Source organism: Eublepharis macularius, chromosome 8 (genome assembly GCF_028583425.1).
Source record: "Eublepharis macularius isolate TG4126 chromosome 8, MPM_Emac_v1.0, whole genome shotgun sequence".
Classification (NCBI taxonomy): Eukaryota; Metazoa; Chordata; class Lepidosauria; order Squamata; family Eublepharidae; genus Eublepharis; species Eublepharis macularius.
Genome location: NC_072797.1, coordinates 34,635,422 through 34,654,878, shown reverse-complemented (window position 1 = coordinate 34,654,878; position 19,457 = coordinate 34,635,422). Strand labels below are relative to the sequence as shown.

Here is a 19,457-nt window from a genome sequence, read left to right as displayed (position 1 = left end):
CTAAGAAATGGAATATAGAGGAGCTCTAATCTGCACTTGCAGCTCCTAATATTATTGGCATCAGAGTGAAGTTGCCTGTAAGTAAAAGAAACTGAAGTGGAGGGGGCCATTTCACTCATCCTAAGACTGCCTTCTCTCCACATTTGGGGGCACAGCCCACTGTATTCCACCATCGATCCAGACAGATAATGAGAACACCAAGTTTATGCACAACAAGTTCTAGTATCTCTTATGCATGTATGGTTGACTACAAATCAAGCACATAAGATCAAATATCAAGAGAGTATTGCTATCCTCCTGAATGAGACTGAGAAGCTGATGGATGGAGTTATCAGAACCCTATAGTCAGAGTGGTAGGCTGACAAACGTGCTCCAACAGCTCTCTTCCACCACTGAAAACTCCACCAGCAGAAGAGCAAAGGAAAGCAATTTTGCCAAACTCCCCTTCTTTACCGCAGCCCACCCCCATTGTCTCAGAATACCTTGCTTAAGAGGCTCCCTCAACCCTCCAGCATCGCAGGGGCTGATGAGGGAAGGTGCGGGAGATGCAAAATTGCCATTGCACTTGCACTTTGTATGATTCAACCCTTATAACTGTTTTAGAGAAGGTTGAACTAGTTGATATTTTTAGATGACCGGTATAGGATGCCATCTACAACTTGGCCAAAAGATTATCTTCATTGAAAGACTGACTATTGGAATCTTGATTTTGTTTTTAGTTTGTTTTACTGAAAGCCCATTCTCAGTGTGGGACAGCTCAGCAGATCTCAGAACAGGATTTTGGCTCAGTTCAGATATGATGTGAAGCCATACTTTATTTTAATTGTTAGTCTGAGAAAACAGGATTAGGTTCACAGACAACCTTAATTCGACAAATCCTACTTTCAAAGCTGTCCTACTCCTCTGAACCATACAAAAACCACAACAACCAAACTTCCAAGAGTCAAGCAGAACATACAAAGTCCAACTTTTATCCCACAATTAGCAACCTTATTTTACTCATTCTGCTATTGCAGCTTGCATTGCACACTGGTGGCAGCAAGGCAATGACCTGTTACAGATCATTGTACCTGTTACAGGTGACTGGGAGAGGCATGAACCTGGGCAAGTACTGCTCCAGTTGAATCGGAACTTGCAGCCTTGGACTTGGCCAATGGTGGTATAAGTGATGGAACAAAGATGTATGTCTCTTAGTCCTGCTCTCTCATAAACTGAAAGTACTAGTTTTGCACTCCAGCAATATCTTGATACAGTGAAACAGTAAAGCTTCCTTTGATCATTGCAATTAAGAATGGAGCATGACAGATTCCTTCACTCTGAAGAAGGAGAAGAAGAGAAACTGCGTACAAGAAACTTGTAGTGAGAGGTGATGAAAAGCTATAGTGATTTTCAGTGTCTCTTCCTAGGCATCTCCCAGCCATCTCTGAAGCCTAGAGACTATGAGAAGTGACAGGCAGGATTAAGTCAACACTCTACATATGATATAATCTTATAACGAAATGTACCTTGTAGACTGTGAACCATGTCCAGAAGAACTGGAGTAAGAGTCTGATTGTATTCATGAAATATATCAATGAAGAGCACTTCTGTGCAGGGCTAGGGGAAAAAAAGATAGAACTGTTCACTACAGAAGACAGAAACCTATTTAGCAAATTATTTTTAAAAATAAAATCTTGATTAAACTATTATGATACTACTATGTACTATCTGTTGCTGTAAGTATGCTCCTACTGGATACTTCCGTGCTGTTTAACGTATCAATCTGCTTATGTTTTGTTTCCATGTTATTTTTCAGCTCTGTATTGGAGTTCTGCTTGTTTTCAAATTTCTGTTCTCTTTATGTATTGTATCATTTAATGAACATCTTGCTGATGTTCACATACTATGTAATCTGCCTTGAATCCCAATAAGAAAGGCGGACTATAAATAATGTAAATAAAAATAAAACACTGACATGCTTAGTCACTTGAAGCTACCATTGGTCTCTCAAGGTCAGTATTGTCTACTCTGACTGGCACTGATGTCAGCAGTTGAACCTGGAACCTTCTGCACACAGAGCAGATGGTCTGTCACTGAGCCAAAGCCCCTTCCTAATCTTCGTAGTCTCTACTACTGTGGTCCAAGAACTTTTCTGAGCTTCCTTCTTCCTGTAAGGGCCCTTTCATGCTATGTTTGTAACAGCAGACAATGCAAAGGGTAAAGAAATGGTTGTAAACATACAGTAGTACAGAAAATGGAAAGGGAAACTGAAGAAGTCTGAGTGCTCTCATGCATGCACAGAAGCACATGACTTCAGTCACAAATTTGTTTCGGTCTAGCCATAAAATCTGTGTTTTGTCTATTGGCATGAACAAATTCCCATAAAAGAGTTTCTATAGGGTTTCTCTCTGATAATAAACATGCTATGATATTTCTCATCATGATATTATATGGGTATCATGCCAGATCAATTTAATGGAGTAGGTTTTTTAAAGAGTTCTGCTCTGCCTATGTAACAGCCCTCTCATTCCCTTCTTCCATGCCAAACTCCAAGAATACGAGCAAGACAGAACACTTTACTGCCTCGATAACTATTATGGGCCAATTGGCTTACTGCCTGCTAGACTTTTTGATTGCTTAAGAATAGCTGCAAAACCTTCCAGCTATAAAGCAATCAGATGAGATAGTAGGGGCACATCCTTTGGGCTGCATAGTATTCAGGTCCCTGGGTATGCTTGGAATTTATCAGGATTTGAATGCCTTTACCAATGTGAGGGGAGTTATATCAGCACAACAAATGTACTTAAAGGACAGCAGAAAAGTTTATGTTCTCGCCCACCAACCAAGTATATTTACTTAAATTATATATGGGCTTACCCTCAGACTGTATTTCCAAGAATCTCCTCCTGTCTCTTCCACAGCTGCAACATACATAAAGGATGACAGGTTTTACATCATAAATATCCAATATTTTAATACTATCATGATTAGCAATTCACAAACTTGAGCATACAAGTTCACAGTTTAAATGAAAACTTGTAATAAAAATTGTATGTAGTAGCTGTTAATAATTATACCTGTTAACTTTTACATTATTTCTACATTTCTGGAAAATGAGCACACAGCATTTTTTAAAAACCTTAGACTGAGTGATAATGCATAGTTTCTTACTAAAGCCTTCTGGGTCTTCTTCCCACATTGTTAGTTCTTCCTCAGTTAACAGAAAATAGTGAGTGACCAACCGCTTGCAAATCTCTGTTAATGTTGGATATGTGAAGAAAGATGCCTTTATCTTATGAGCTTCAAGTGTTTCAGGGCTGCTGTCTGCAACAAATATTTCACACAGCACAAATAAATACTTTTAATATATATAACAGTCAATATTTTTAAAAGCATTCTCAAAGTGACTTAAAATTGGCAAAATTACCTTCCACATTTTTAGATGGCTTGTAAGCATAGTTTTTGACAATCATCTTAATCAAATTCATGCACTGGACAATAAATCGCTCAAACACCACTCCTTCACCAGCCTCTGTGAAAACATAGCTTACAGCAAATTCCAATGATCTCTGAATCAGAGAGGTGAATGAAAACGGATGTTGATCCAAAAAGTCTAAAAGCTGGAAGTCATGTGAGAAGAACAGAAGAGGATGATCATAACAGAAATACGCTTCCAAAGCTCAATTAAATAATAATACTGAGAGATAAGGTAAAATGAAATCTTATAGAAATGGTCATTTCTAGTGATCCTGTTTGTTCTTCTACATAGTTCTTTCATTCAGTATTATCAACCATTTTAAAAATCCCCATTTTAACAACACATAATGAGCTCTTTTTTCTCTAAACAGAGCATTCAGTTTCTGACTTCATGCTTATTTCTTTATTAGTTTCTGTTTTTCAACCATGTTAAAATCATGGTTTTTTAAAAAAAAATCATGTGATCAGTTTTATCCCAACATTCAAGATTTTATTCCATGTTATAGTAATCTCATTCACAGTAAAATTCCAAACAAACATAATCAATAAATTCCAAACAGACATGATCAATAACCTGATTACTCTAACTGCACAATGCACTATAACTGCAGACAAAAATAAACTCCTCATTTCATTTATAAATCACATTGTTTGAAACAGTCATCAGGCATTTGGAGTTTCACCTGTCTAGTGAGACTGCACTACTTTGTATTAACAGGCTGTTCTGGAATTAGACTTATTAAAGTAGGGTGAACAGCATTTCAAGATAAATAGCCTGTCAGCAGAGTTGCCGCTCCTGGATTCTAGGCATGCCACTCAATGCAGATTTAGTGAATTTGCTGGCTTAAGTGCCTAGCTCTCATTTCTTTTTTTAAAAGCCTCTCAAGAAAATGTACAGGCAGTATTCTGCCTAACTGCTCAATAAAGTAAGTCAGTGTTCTCCTACCTTCCAGCGTTCCAGAAAATGAATACAAAGTCACTGTAATAACTGATATAAGGGAAGTAATGAGATCCTGTTTCATGTTTTTCCTACTTTGTATTGTACTGACTAGGAAGGAAGGCAGCAGGCTACAGCCCAATCTCACCAGATCTCGGAAGCTAAGCAGGATCAGTACTTGGATGGGAAACCACCAAGGAAGATTCTGCAGAGAAAGGCACTGGCAAACCACCTCTGCTCCTCACTTGCCCTGCAAGCCACTTGCTAGGGTCACCATAAGTTGCGTGCAACTTGGTGACATTTTACACACACAATGTACTGAATGATGAAAAAAGAGACTTAAACTTACCACTTTAGTAAAAAGAATTATGATCTTTTCTAGACGATCTCTGCACACATTATCCACTTCTATATTTCTACCTGGTAAATAAAAAGAAACATCAATTACAAACGCATTAAGCTTCACTTAAAAGTATTCATAGTTTGTAAAGTCATTTAAAAATATTCTGTATTGTTCTCGTAGTTCCCGTGCTTAGATGCACAGATGCTGCAGCATGTCAAATCAACAACACAGGAGACACATGTGAAATTAAATATTCTACACAGTTTACTAGGGCCCAGTGGCTAAGAGTTTTATCTAAGAATCAGAAAATTCCCAGTCTGAATCTCACCTTTGCCATGAATTCACTAGATTGTCTTTGGCAAGCCACTTTCTTTCGGTCTCATGCCCTATCTGCAGTATGGGGATTATTTATACTGCTCTACCATGTCATATTACTCTGTGTGAATGTAATATAATGTTTCACTACATTGTAATCCAGTCATTTATAACAGCTCTATGCTCTGTATTAATATATTCTTTCATTTTGTTGTTTCTGTGTATCGTACTGTCTTAACTGCTTATTTTTATTTTTACTGCCTCAAATCTTGGAGAGACAGGGTGACTACAAAGTAAACAAAGAAATACAGTTTTGTTATAAGAATTGTAATGCTTCCATTAAAATAAAATCACTTAACTAAAAAACTAGCCCAGCATGGAGAAAAGTCCTAGTACAGTTGTTGGTGTGCTGTGTTCCCATCCACAGAAAGTTTTTTACATAGGGAAACAATTTAAAATGTTAAATGTTCCAAATGAAAATGGTGAAGTCCCTCCCTTCCACCCGGAATCTATCACCTCATTCCCATCTTATTCTACTGCACATGCAGATCAGGTCTCAGATTCTTTAAAAAGAGGTACAGAAAATGACAACAGATTGGATCCAAAGATCTCCAAGAATGCACAGAAGGCAATGCTTGGAGATTTCTGAACCCATCACAAAGATTCCATTACAAATATGGAGATATTTGGAAAAAGTGGGTTCTGCTCTATTCCAACTATAAACAATAATAAAAGGTGATTTTAACAACCCCACTATAGCAAACTATTCAAGCAACAATATCAAACAATAGTAAACTATTCATGGCAGAGAAAACAAATCTGGAACATAAATGAAGAAATTGTAATTTGTTAACATTAAACAGCAAATAAAAACTTAATGCAGTTGTGGTTGAGTAGAGAAAGTCAACACGACACAATAAGAGCTTTACAGGAATATTTAAAAACTCACCTTGGATCTTTTAGAGAAATGCTCTAAGTGATATGTAATTTTTTTTACAGTATATGCAGATAGGCTTTTTGTGAACAAGTTACGTACATCAGTTGCAATTAATTAAGCTTCTAGTCCTTTTGTCAAGAAACATTTTATCATTTGGCAACGGAAACCAAGATACAGTTTACTATTGAAAATGAGCTCAGCTGAATGTTTTGCTAGGGATTAAAACATAATGCAAAAGGTGAAAATCAGCTTTCGAATACTTACTACATTCCAAAAACTGTTTTAGCCGCTCAAATGCTGCATGTAGAAATCCCTAGAAGATGTGAAAACAACATTAAAAGGATAACAGGCATGATCGACCATATTTTCCTAAAGAAAGTGAAAATCGTTTTATCAGTTTGTTAGGGGCAGAACACAAAGGAGGCCAGGGAAGCATGTGGTATTAGAGAAGAGGCAACAGAGTGAAATGGCACTGCACAGGCAGATGAAAGAGAGTAAGGAGCAGGACAAGTAGAACTATCTGAAGAAAAGGACAAAAGCGGGCAGTTCAATATGGCAGCAGGCAAAGCTGTTACTTCAATTTAAAACAAAACGATGTGATATAGTTTATGTTCATAAAAACCAAATGTCCAACTTTATTAATTCTTCAGCTATTGATATGGCACTAGTAAAGAAAAAAATTAAACAGTCATTATTAATAGTAATAATTTAAATCTTAATAAATAAATATGAAGATAGTTTCAAATTTTAATAAGCCCCACAGTTCATATGTCTTTTAGATGTTGATTGTCAGTACCTTAGAGACCTTCATGCGTAGCAAATAATCCTACTCTGATTCTAGCTGTTCATCTTTGCATACCAGGCAACCTCAGCAACTTTCCTTTCATTAGAAAACTCTTCCAGACATTTATATTACCAGTGAGAATTGTCAGTCTCAGTTCTTAATTCTAAAGAGATTTTAACCACATTATAACAAAATGTATTTTTTTAAAAAGCACATATGTTGCTTACCATGACCTCTATATTCCGATGCGGTTCCACAAAGCCCTGAACAGTCAATTTACGAAGCACTGAAAAATAAAACAATGTTATTGCCTCAAAATAAACAGGTTGTATATGAGTAACTGATATTCACCGGGTGGCCATCTGCGTACTCACACTGACAGGTTCTGCAGCTGCACAAAGTACCCATTTGAAAACTTCCTGAGTTAGTTTTTAGATTAAAAAAAGCTTTGGCAGCATATCACCTTTTTCAATAATAAGTTATCAAAGAGGAGGGCAGGGTGGGGTAGAGTACATTTGAATACAGTAGATGGTGGGGGGGAATGAAGCAAGGTCTATTGTATATCCCACCTTGATGATACACAAGATCCAGCTGTTGCTGGTGATAGATTCCAATGCTGGCGGATGGCAATGAATGTGTGGGACAGCTGGCAAGGACGTAAAATCAGAGATCTTATAATGCTGCGGAATAAACTGAGGCCAAGAAGAGAGGATTTGCAGAGGAATGGAATTGGTCTACTCCGACAAGAGGATGTGAACTGTTGCTTCTGCTTTTAGGTCTTGAGGTGGTTGATGTACAGAGGGGAGCAGTGAACAGACAACACAAGAGTAGCACATACCACCACTTGGCCCAAGGAACATTCCGTTGGTTCTAAAGGAGGAACAAATATCAGAAGGGGCAGACAGGGCCCATAGCTGATGGGATCAAGAATCAGTGTTAACTGTCACATAATGAAAACCGAGCCAAATGCTGATCATAAACACTTGTAGAGGTATATGGTGAAAGTTGCCTTCAGGAGGCAGTCAAGTAACATGGACGGTAATGTGGAAAGAATGCCTGAAAATGACACCATGGATCTGGATTGTACCCATGATACTGAGCCTGACAATGTTGAATCCAGGTGTCACAGAGCAGGGGTCCTCGTTGGGGCTTAGTATCCCCGGCTGGGAGCTTTCTAGCCCCACAATCACACCTCTTTCCTTCCTGCTCCCTTCAAACTTGGAGCAGGGCCTTATACTGGCTGCCACCACTCTAGTTTGGGAGTTCAACTAGAGAGGGCCCAGAGGACCCACACACACACACTTCCAAGCAACACCTCACTATTGGGGAGGGTGCTGTCAGATGACCAGTCAGTGAGAGACGTGAGAATCCTGGCAGAGTAAGTATTCTCTGCCAGGGGAATATACAAGATGGGCAATCACCAAACAAGTGGAGGGTGGAACACTTGTAATAGTTTGACAACAGATACTTTGCAACAAGCTGGGCAAGATTAATACATAAATGAGCCAATAAGAAAACAATAAAGCTTCCTCATGTGGCTAACTGACCGGTCTCTACAATATTTGATGCTTCCTGGGTCCAACCCACCCTCCCAGGATGACAGAACCTCTCCTACTGTTAGCTACTTCTCACCACTCAGCTCGTGGGAGAAGAATGTCTTCCCCCTTCAGGAGGGCATTCTATTCGTTCTCCCATGGCCCAGCCTCCTTAGTTCTGATTGGCCTTCCTTTCCCCTCCAACTTCCCTTAGTCCAGGGTAATTGACAGTCAGGACTATTGGAAATTTACTCTAGGCCACAGGCTTCCTGGAGGCATACATGCCCAGGATGATGACACCAGGAATCAGGTTATGAATGCCTGAAAGAGGACAGGGCATCATCAGTAGGGCTGCCATATGGGGTCTGGACTTACAGTTTTTTTATTAGCCCCAGTGTGATGATGTCACTACCAAAAGTGCCGTCATTGCACTGACACCATTTCTGGACATCTGGGCTGGCTGGCCACTCCCAGGTGGTTTCATGCAGCCATAGGAGGCCAGGACAAACAGGCGGGCTATTCCTTCCAGTGCCACAAAGGAAGCCAGGTGCTGGGGCTGGCTGGCCACTCCCTGGTGGAGCCACATAGCCACAGGAAGCAGGGTGAGCTGGCTGGCCACTCCCGCCGGCACTGCAAAGGAGACCAGGCGCCAGGGCTGGCTGGCCACTTCCCTGGGCCACCAGCAGCACTCAGGACACTGGGCAAGCTGCCTGGAAGCAGGGGGGAGGGGAGGAGGCGGTGTCAGGTGTCCACTATTTGGATAATGTTTTTCCTGGACAGTCCACAAAAATACTGGACTGTCTGGGTGAACACCGAACACCTGGCAACACTAATCATTAGAAAGATGAAGAACTATCCTAGAAGGCCTCAGTGGTGGTGTGTTAGAGTGTAGAGATTGGAGAATATTCTGCTGGGAGTTTTTAAAGTGACATTTGGAGAATGATCCTACAAGTTAAATTGATTCTTAGCAGCGGATGGTGTGCTTGGGATTGGAATGATCTCGTGAATCTTCTTCAAGAAAGGCTTCAGTGGTACTGGGATCAGATCTGCCAAAGCACATGGAAAAACATTCACCCCAGGGGCTGGGACCAAAGCTGGGGAGAGTATATCTCTGTTTATCTATCTCAGATTGAAGTTTCTTCTTGGGTTTCTTGTTCCTCAGTTGCAACTGAGACTGGACTTGACACTTTTGCTTAGTGATTTGATCTGTTGCCAGGTCAGTACTGAGGGAATTGGTATAGATGGTTCAGCTAGGGCTGTCAGCCTCCAGGTGATAGCTGGAGATCTCCTGGGACTACAACTGACCTCCAGGCAACAGAGATCAGTTCCTCTGGAGAAAATGGCTACTTTGGAGGGTGAACTCTATGGCATTATACCCCACTGAGGCCCCTCCCCTCCCCAAACCCCACCCTCTCTAGGCTCCACCTACATACTCTCCAGGAATTCCCCAATCAGGACCTGGCAACCCTAGGTTCAGCATAGAAAGATAGATATGTCTGCAACTTTCATACAGAGCAGATGGATTTTTGTGCTGTTGATAAAAGTTCACTGACCTTCGCCTCAGAGGCTGGCAGCACTCTCCAAGAGAGTAGCTCAGACCTGAGACGATCAGTTGTACCTTGTAATCTTCAACCAGTTGATATAAAGTCACTGCTGTGTGTTGATCATGGCCACAGATTGATCATGGCCACAGATTGATAGCAACTTTCCTCCATACTACCAAATTGCTCTTTGCACTATAGGTGCCAGGGCACCACAGAGGACTAGATCAAAAGAGAGGAGTTGTCTCTGGAGAACGTTCTCAAATTCTGCTGTGATGGACAAAAGAGACCTGAGTGGGAAGACACAACTCGTCCCCCTTGGGCATGCACTACTGGTATTGTATCTCTAAGGGTAGAGGGTTTTGGTACACAAAATCTAGCTTTAGAAATGTTCAAGATCTTCACATATGCAAAATCTATCACAATGATGTAGAGACTATGAAGAAAAAGACTATTTAACTCTCATATAAGGTAACTCTTATATAACTCTCTAAAAAGGTACTAATTGTTCTTTATCCAACACAATAACACACTTCCGCTTTTTAAAACACTGAACATATGTGAAGCTTTAAATATGTGACTCCTCACTATACTGGGATGGTTTCAGGATGCCAGTAAAAATAAAACTACTGGGGAAAAAAACAAAGAAAACAAAATTTCACTGAATAATTTTGGAAGGCCATTAATATTTTTCAAATGACAACAGGGTCTTTTCACTTACTCTTTCATACATTCACAAAGCAGAAACACAATATGCCCTTTAAATATTACCACCCTAGGTATCAAACAAAATGCACAGAATATTTAGAGTGAAGTACACTCAAAATGTTTGCAGAAATGATGGCATCAGGATTTTAGTGGGCCTTTTGTATATATCTATATATATTTTAAAAATGACTTTTCAAAAGACCTTACGTTTTAAATACTGTATGACCTGTCCAAGACAAGGTAAAAGAGAAATCTTCTAAGAAATTCTGTCTATAGATATATATATATGGTTATAAAAGCATTTTTAAAATTTTGCCTTCAACAATAATAGTTTAGTTACAACAGAGACACGTAACTGCCCCTGCTCATCATTTAATTTGAACACATGCCTACAATAATCAGACCGTACTAGCTCAGTTATGCATAGTGTATATTCCTGATAAAGAGCAAGCTATCAGTTGTCAGACTGTTCAAGTGCATAACATGAAGAAGTCATGGCCGCAGACTTGTCTGTGGCCCCAGTTTGTGGCCTGGGAGGTGGACTGTGGAGTAGTGAAGGGAATGGCAGCCACCACTGTGCAAGGCCCGCTGTTTGCCTCCAGGCAGAGCAGCTTTCTTCCCGTCTGCTGGCAGAAGGAATAAGTTGCAGAGCCAGCACTTGGCTCCTGAACCGCACTAGCCCAGCAGCCATTATGTACAGTGTATTCCTGACAAAGAAAACTCTAGTACAGAACATGAAGAATAAATTTAGCTGAAGAAGCTGCAGTTCACTGCTAGGTCAGGCATCCAAGATACTATGATTTATTTTTATTTTTTTATCTGCCCAAATCATGTGGCAAATAATACAAGAGAAGTGTGATAGAGTGGAGTGAATAGTTTCGCAACTGGCCAAAGGAGATTACAGCTGTTTGGCTGTAAGGCTCACTGGCTATCCTTGGGACAGTCACTAACTCACAGGATACTTGTTAAAAAAAATTGGAAAGACTACCTCATTTAACAATTCAGGGGGGGAAAAAACGTGGACATATTTACAAGTATCCAATAGGATGATATACCAAAAAAAGATAAATAGGTCAGCCTGCTAAAACTTGCATGTAGCATCTCTCCAAATTCAAACATGAACCGATGAATTATGCAATCCACTGCATCAGTACATAAAGAAAACAGCCTACCCGATGCTATAATTGGATTAAATGAAATTATTGTAAATTTTGAGACTACATATTTTAAAAAGCTCCAGTTGCAAAAAGAAGCACACCTCAGTTTTGTATTCCCTGTTCAGCATTAGCAAGCAAACTACACATGAAAAACTAAAGATGCTCTTGTGGATTCTAAATATTGTATATTGAACTCTCTAAGGAGTTAGGCTGCTTAATCCTGAGCAGAAATATCTGAATGCCACTTTGCTAATAAATTTACAATTATACACAATTACCTTTCAATGATAACAGAGTTCTTTCTAATGAATTACTAATAGCAGTTTCATCTGCAGTACCAAGCTGTTGGAAGAAGGTATCTGTATGGTGATTCCACAAGGAACAGGTAAAGCTATAAATTCCAGAGGCTAGCTGCAATTAAAAAAGAAAAGAAAGAATTGACTCATAAAGCTTAGCAAAGTTAAAACAAATGCTGAAAGTCTCTTAAACTAAATGTTTGTTAAGTGGCATTGAGTAGAGGGAGTTTTTCCTCAAACTTGACTGCTGAGTCACAAAGCTTCAGTTTTTTGGAACGTAGTTTAAGTGCATATTTTTACAACAAAACCTGATTTTACTAAAGGGGCGGGCACCCACGCAGAATCAGAAGACAGGATTCAAAGGCTACCATGAGCATCCATTTTTTTTTAAATCCAAGCAGAACCTGACAATGAATAATTGTACCCTATGCCATGTGGCTGTTTTTGAGTTTCAAATCTTGTTTAAGATTGGCATGGGAACCTGCTATTCCAATAGGGAAAAGGTTGTTTTAATTTACTTAATAACAGCCACTGTCACCCAAGTCTTTTGCTTTATTTTTTAGAAAGGTTCTTGACAGAATATACTTTCATATTCATGGTTTACATTAAGATTAGACTGCAGATTAGAGTGAATTATATTGACAGCTTTGTGACAAAACTGCCATTCATCACCAGTACATTTAATATTTTTTCAGAGCATTCAACACACATTTAGAAGACAAACAAATTCCACCTGATTTAAACAAATTAAATTCCTAAATATGGAGTTACTTCTCAATGTCATTATCTGTCTGTTAAAACCTAACATTGGAGTAGCACACTCTGTATACAGCAGCAATGGAGATACACAGTACTGTGCAAACATCAGCTTTGAAAAGGTACTTCTTCCCAAATAAAAAGACCACCGTCATGCAAAAAAACCCAAGACATTATATATACACATAGATCCAGAGGAGTTAGCCGTGTTAGTCTGTAGTAGCAAAGTCGAAAATAGTCCAGTAGCACCTTTAAAACTAACCAACTTTACTGTAGCATAAGCTTTCGAGAATCACAGTTCTCTTCATCAGATGCGTGGCAGATGACCCACCACACATCTGACGAAGAGAACTGTGATTCTCAAAAGCTTATGCTACAGTAAAGTTGGTTAGTCTTAAAGGTGCTACTGGACTCTTTTTGATTTATATATACACACTGATCAATGCTGACAGACAACATTTCATCTAACTGATTTTAACGTGAGTCTGGCCTACAACAGAAAGATGGCTCCTTGTCTCTAACAATGATTAAGAATTAGGTCACTGGATTTGGGATCCTTCCCTCAACTCTTTCCTGCTCATGCATCCTTCCACAAAAAGCCTCCATTTAATGGTTACATTTACACCAGCTTTAGCCATGGTTAAAACTACCAGGCTTTCACCATCATCAGGGTTTGATGATAAGACTGCCATTCTGGTTCCATCTGGGCTCTCTTCCAAAATTTCAGCCACAGTTCAGAGATTGTAAACAATAGGGAACAATAGAACACTGCAGAGAACCATTTCATAGGCATCTTGAAATATTTATTTGGCTCTCAAAGCAAAACAGACAAAAAAGTGAATTCTAAAACAAATATGATTCCAGCACATCTAGCCAGTATGTAACTATACAAAACATTAACAGGTATAAATATTGAGCTGAACATTTTGCTGAGCAAAATGGTGGATGTACAGTGTAATCTTACACAGAGTTACTCTGCTAAGATCCTACTCAAATCAATAGGCTTCATTTGGAGTAAGTCTGCATAGGACTGCACCACTGTTCGTTATCAAGTACACAACTCACATATTAACATGCAAAGGAGTGATATTGAATGCTTATGGTCAGGGCTAAACTACACATTAGAGCCACCAATAATCATCATGGAGACATGCAGCAGGATACCAGCTGCAAGTTTCCTGTGGGACCTCAATTCAACAGCATTGCAAAGACCTGACTGGAACCAATATGTTGGGGAGGAGAGGCTCCTGCCTGCCCCATAGAATGACTCCTCACCCCATGACATGGTCCCAATCCAAAGTGGGTTGCTGCAGAGCTTCTGAATTGAGTTTGTACAGGGAACACGCAACTGGTTTCCTGCTGGAAGTCCCCAAGGCAATCAGGTGGTAGATGTAATCTGTAGGAGCCCACATGATATAGTGGTTGGAGTGCTGAACAAGAATCTAAGAGACCCAAGTTCGAATAAACACTGTCAGAGAAACTTGCTGGGTGACCTTGGGCCAGTCACAGACGCTCAGACGAACCTATCTCTCAGGGCTGTTGTGAGGATACAAGGGAAGAGAGGAGAATGATGCAATCCTTTCGGTACCCATTGGGGAGAAAGATGAAGTATGAATCAAGTAAATAAATAAATAGCTTGGACTTCAGCCAATATGTTGTAATGTGAAAAATACAGTAGTGATTAATAAAATAACACATCTACACAGTGTTCTCAGACAACCTGAAAACTGTTCCAGGTATGAAAATCTGGTAAATACCATGTGTAAAAACTATTTTGATGACAGATACAAAGCTAAGCAAAATGTAAACTAATTAATTATTTTCCAAAAGCTATTGCGATAAAGCGTGGCAGGACGGAGGCAGATGGCTGTTAATTTACAAGTATTATGCAAGTATTTCTCAGACATAAACCCATTCTGTGTCTTAACAGACAATTACTTTTTCCAGAAAATAAATGAATTTTATCCATTTGACAAAAAAAGCTTCTGTGTTATATATAAAAGCCTCCCCAACATCATAATCACGTGAACAAAAATCCATCTGCTGTTCTATACATCCTGTTCCAGACTTTCCAGTTTCTTTGTACTGGAAAAGTTACGGTGGGGAAAGAGCATTCTTACATGATGCTCATCAAAATGAAAATTCTTGGTGTTTAAGATTTTTAGAGAAATTAAAGATAAAAAGATGTTCCAAAATAGCATTGTTAGTGGGATGAATTTAAAAACTGGGCCATGGAAATGCAGATAAAATAGTCAATGAAAAAATCACTTTCTTTATTTAAGACTCAATGTAGATGATTTTTTGCTAAGTGTTACACCAAAATTCCTAAATCATGGTTGACAACTGATTGCAAACTAGGATGTGAAACTATGGGTCACAAGCCATAGTCTGGGCCCGTGCACTTCCTCATTCTTCCTTTCTTCCCCATGATTTGTTCTTTGTCATCCTGGTTTTGGAGAGCAATGTGGTTCAGAGGGCAGGGAATAAACTTTCACTTGTGTTCCAAACAGGGGAAAACCTCCTATGGTTTACCAAGTGCAAGAGGACTTACTAACTCCCTCTTTCCTCTAGATATGGAGAGAGAATTCTTTTCAGGTTTATGGCATCTGAATATGCAAGCTCTCTTTTGCTCTTATCCTGCAAACAAAAATTCCAGACTGGGAATAAAGAATCCTGGTATGCAGGATAAGCACAAACTATAGTTTACTATTCTCAACCCAGAAGACATCAAATAAAAATGTGTGTTCCAGTACACAAAATAAATAAAATTCAAGCACATCTGCCTGACACTGAAAGCAATAGGTATCTTTCTTCAAAATTTATCTTACCATGAGTAAAATTCAGGAGTGCCCTGTAGGCTCAAGCAATTTTTCCCCCTTTCCTTGTTCGGAATTAAAGACAGTGCAACCAGCAAGATACTTTATAACCACAGTTATTGTTAAACTAGAGTCTGGAACAAAGTTTTGAAGCTGGTTTCAGACCATGGCTCAAGCTAAGCATTGATAGCATCACTCTCACCGCAGACATGCTACATCATGTATACTGCTGTATGGGGTGAGGATGGAGGAATACACTGAGAAGAGATGAGGATGGCACATGTAAGGCCATGGTACACTCCCAGTCTTTTACTCATGGTTACGAGATCAGGAAACATGACAACTATACACTGGGCCACATTCACTGATTTTCTGTTGCAAGGAATTAATGTCCAAACATTTTGCTAAGTGTTTTCAATCACATCAAAGGCTAAAAAATAATCTCAAAATGAAGCATCATGGAAACAGCAGCATTCTATGTTTCCTGTTCCCTGCTCTAAACTATGGAGATCAGAAATACCAAAAGTGCATGACAGATACAAGAAATTAATTTGGCTTACATGGTGTTTTATTGGATGTGATACTTACATCATAGAAAAGTTTTCTATCAGCAGCAAGCCGTTTTGATGCCAAAGTCTTTGTCACATGATAGAACGTAAGCAAAGCTCTATGTTGGCGAAGATCATCATGAATTTTAACAGATTCTACAAGGGTGGGAATAAGTTCTGGCCACTGTCTAGGACAATCCAGCCGAGCTACTTTTGCTATCAAGACAGAAATCTGTGTAGCAATCTATAAAGACAACCAAAGGAAACAACCAGATTGAAGACAGCAGGCATATACTTTATGGCCATACCCATCATCTAAAGCATAGTTAAGGATGATTAAACCCACTGATTTCAGTTTTAACAGCCTCTAGTCTGTTATAAAGTTTTATAGAGCAGATGAATATATTCAAAAATCATGCAGTAATTGCAAATAACTTCTCGAGAATTTACAGTGTAATCCTAAACAGTTACACCATTCTAAATCCATTGAAGTTAATGCACGTTGACGGTTGTAACTTGGCTTTAAAATTGTACTGCTAGCAGTTTATCCTCCTATGCATGCACCCTGCAATAACCACTTTCTCAGATATTATTATGAATTTGGTGATGTAGACCATTGCCTATGAGTCATGATGCCAAAGCTCTATTGGTTTTATGTATTGTCGAAGGCTTTCACGGCCGGAGAACGATGGTTGTTGTGGGTTTTCCGGGCTGTATTGCCGTGGTCTTGGCATTGTAGTTCTCTGTCTTTTGGTGCTACACCTCTGAAGATGCCAGCCACAGCTGCTGGCGAAACGTCAGGAACTACAATGCCAAGACCACGGCAATACAGCCTGGAAAACCCACAACAACCATCTATTGGTTTTCTTTGCAAGAAACAAAGATTTAGAAAAGAAAAGTGATTTACTTTAAGAATCTCCAGCTGAACAATTACTGTTGGTGAAAGCAAACTATCATAATAAATGTTTTGCTTACATGAGCAAACATGAAATATTTCTCCAAACATATAACTAAAAAAAAAATTAAATCTGTTCAATTCAGAATTTAAGGAAACTTAGAAGTACACACTCTCTGGAAGAGAATTTTTTATCTTTTATATCATTACCAACCTGATTTACTGGCTCATCAAAGTTTGCAATAAGTCCTGCACGCAATGTAGATTTCTCCTCCTCTGAAAGAGCACTGGTTAAGCACAGAGATATAATAAAGATCATCATTAGAAATATACGAGAGTATGAATTTGTCATTCAAAGCTCTCAAATGTAAAAATTTGAGAGCCTTCTTTGCTTGGCTGGATTATTTCCTGGCAACATTCAACTACAGGGCGAATCATGCAGGTGACTGACATTAAAAAGATATACAATGGAATACTTCTATGAAGGTCTACTCAGAAATAACTTCCATTTTAGTAATTGGGACTTACTCCCAGGAAAGTGTTCTTAGGACTGGAGCCATAACAGCAGGCCTACAATGGCAGTCCTAGAACTGAATTCTCTTAAAATGTTTTATAACTTGTACATATATCCACCACTTTGTGAACTTAACCATTTCAGGAAAAGACTGAAAAAGACAACCCATCGCATCAATTTATCATGTCAATGATATAACAGATTATCTGAACTTGGCCCAACAGTACCTGAGCTCAAATCCCAATTCAGTGACTTTGATCCAAGCACTTTCTCTCAACCAACCCAGCCTCACAGATTCACAGGATGATAAACTGGGGTAAGCACCATGTACACTACTCTATCTGGAAATACAGTGGGCTAGAAATGTGACCAATAAAAAGTATGCCTGTTTTATTTGGCCACTACATGACGACTCAATAATTCTGCTGCCAAGGAAAAATTCCAACACAAGGTCAAATGTCAAATGTGATTAAATAGTAAGATTAATGGCACAAACTTTGGGAATTAAGTGTAGATCAAATCTCTTGAAAAAAGGTGTGCGACTTGAAGACTATATACCGAAGAAAGAATGCTTGAGGTTTAGATTTGCTTTACACACTTATGTCAGCAAAGAAAAGCTGGCTGAGACATTTACAATAATCAAAAAGAGCAGTACACTTTATAAAAAGCTTATTTGTTCAAGGGTAGAGGCCAGAGAGTGACCCTTATTTGCTTCTTTACCAGACAGCAGCTGTGTCCACTAATCCCTGTATGGAAGTTTTAAAGGCAGCTAACAATATGAAAGCAAACAAAAGCTTGTAAGCAATTTATGAATTCAACTACCAGCTGAAGTAATCTTAAATATTAATATTAACAAAGACTCTTCAACATGAATAAGTATATTTGTTGAAGAACTATAGGGACTTGGCCTCTTGTTAGTCATCTGGAATATTTTGCAATGAAGAATGGAAAAAGATAAATACATTCTGCAGGTATATTCAGAGTATAGGGATTTCAAAAACACTTTTAAAAGGAGGATTTGAATATAAGAAATGAAAAAGACCTTTGGAAACTGTTCGTGTTGTGCAACACTGACACCTACTGGATGGTTATAATAATCATACCCTTTCCTCCCACTCGATCACACTTTCAGAAAACAGATTATGCTTTATCAACTTCTCTTTAACACTACATGCTAAGAGAATACTTTCTCTAATTAGTTAACAACCTGAAATGAGCTATGTAAACATTAACCATTATTAATAAACATAAGAACCAACTAAGCTAAAGAACAGATAATATATAAAATTTGAATAACTGAACAAGCATCTGGTTTCAAAAAAGTTTGTGTTCATTGTAGTTTGTATTCTATTGACGACAGACATTTTAGAGATGAGTTAACAACCAATATATCAGATTTCATCCTATAAAACATGCCATTTTTAAGTTGTAACAAACTTTTGAAATGTGGCATTTAAAACTCATGAATAAAGGTAAACAGGAAAAGTAAAATGACTTGTGGTCCATGAAATAGAAATTCCATTACTGTCGAGAGACACAAGAATAATCTAGTTGATAAAAATGATTAATGATCACTCCCACCGCATTCCACATATGGCAGAAATTTCCCCCGCACCAGCCCCTCTCATATGCAGATGCACAAGGTCACAATAAGTCTTTCCCACCCAAACACATTGTGTTTCTTGACCTGAAGCAATCCTGCAGACCTACTTATTGTGCTGCTGGAAAAATATACCATCCAATGGTAGTTCAGAAGGACCTATTCAAATCAGGAAACCAGCAAGCGAGGCCTTAAAACCTCATCACCTCTTGTACCACAGTGTTGATCAAAATCAGGCCCCCATGCCCAGCTATTTAAAACAAAACAAAAAAGCAAGGAGAGAACCGTGGTTGTTGTGGGTTTTCCGGGCTGTATCGCC

At 38.9% G+C, this 19,457-nt stretch overlaps 1 protein-coding gene across 2 annotated transcripts in view; it reads right to left on the bottom strand.

Moving 5' to 3' along the window:
• The window catches only part of IPO11 (importin 11), a 268,026-nt gene that overhangs the window by 83,653 nt on the left and 164,916 nt on the right, over nucleotides 1-19,457 (bottom strand). Inside the window, exons 4-13 of one of the 2 annotated variants that reach the window (XM_054986571.1) lie at nucleotides 17,239-17,311; nucleotides 16,170-16,373; nucleotides 11,992-12,124; nucleotides 7,000-7,058; nucleotides 6,253-6,301; nucleotides 4,743-4,813; nucleotides 3,407-3,599; nucleotides 3,151-3,303; nucleotides 2,857-2,900; nucleotides 1,506-1,596 (exon numbers count right to left, since the gene is read on the bottom strand). In XM_054986571.1, coding sequence (XP_054842546.1) covers nucleotides 1,506-1,596; nucleotides 2,857-2,900; nucleotides 3,151-3,303; nucleotides 3,407-3,599; nucleotides 4,743-4,813; nucleotides 6,253-6,301; nucleotides 7,000-7,058; nucleotides 11,992-12,124; nucleotides 16,170-16,373; nucleotides 17,239-17,311 — 1,070 coding nt within the window. The remainder of the gene's footprint in view (nucleotides 1-1,505; nucleotides 1,597-2,856; nucleotides 2,901-3,150; nucleotides 3,304-3,406; nucleotides 3,600-4,742; nucleotides 4,814-6,252; nucleotides 6,302-6,999; nucleotides 7,059-11,991; nucleotides 12,125-16,169; nucleotides 16,374-17,238; nucleotides 17,312-19,457) is intronic. The other variant, XM_054986572.1, reaches the window with a different exon arrangement.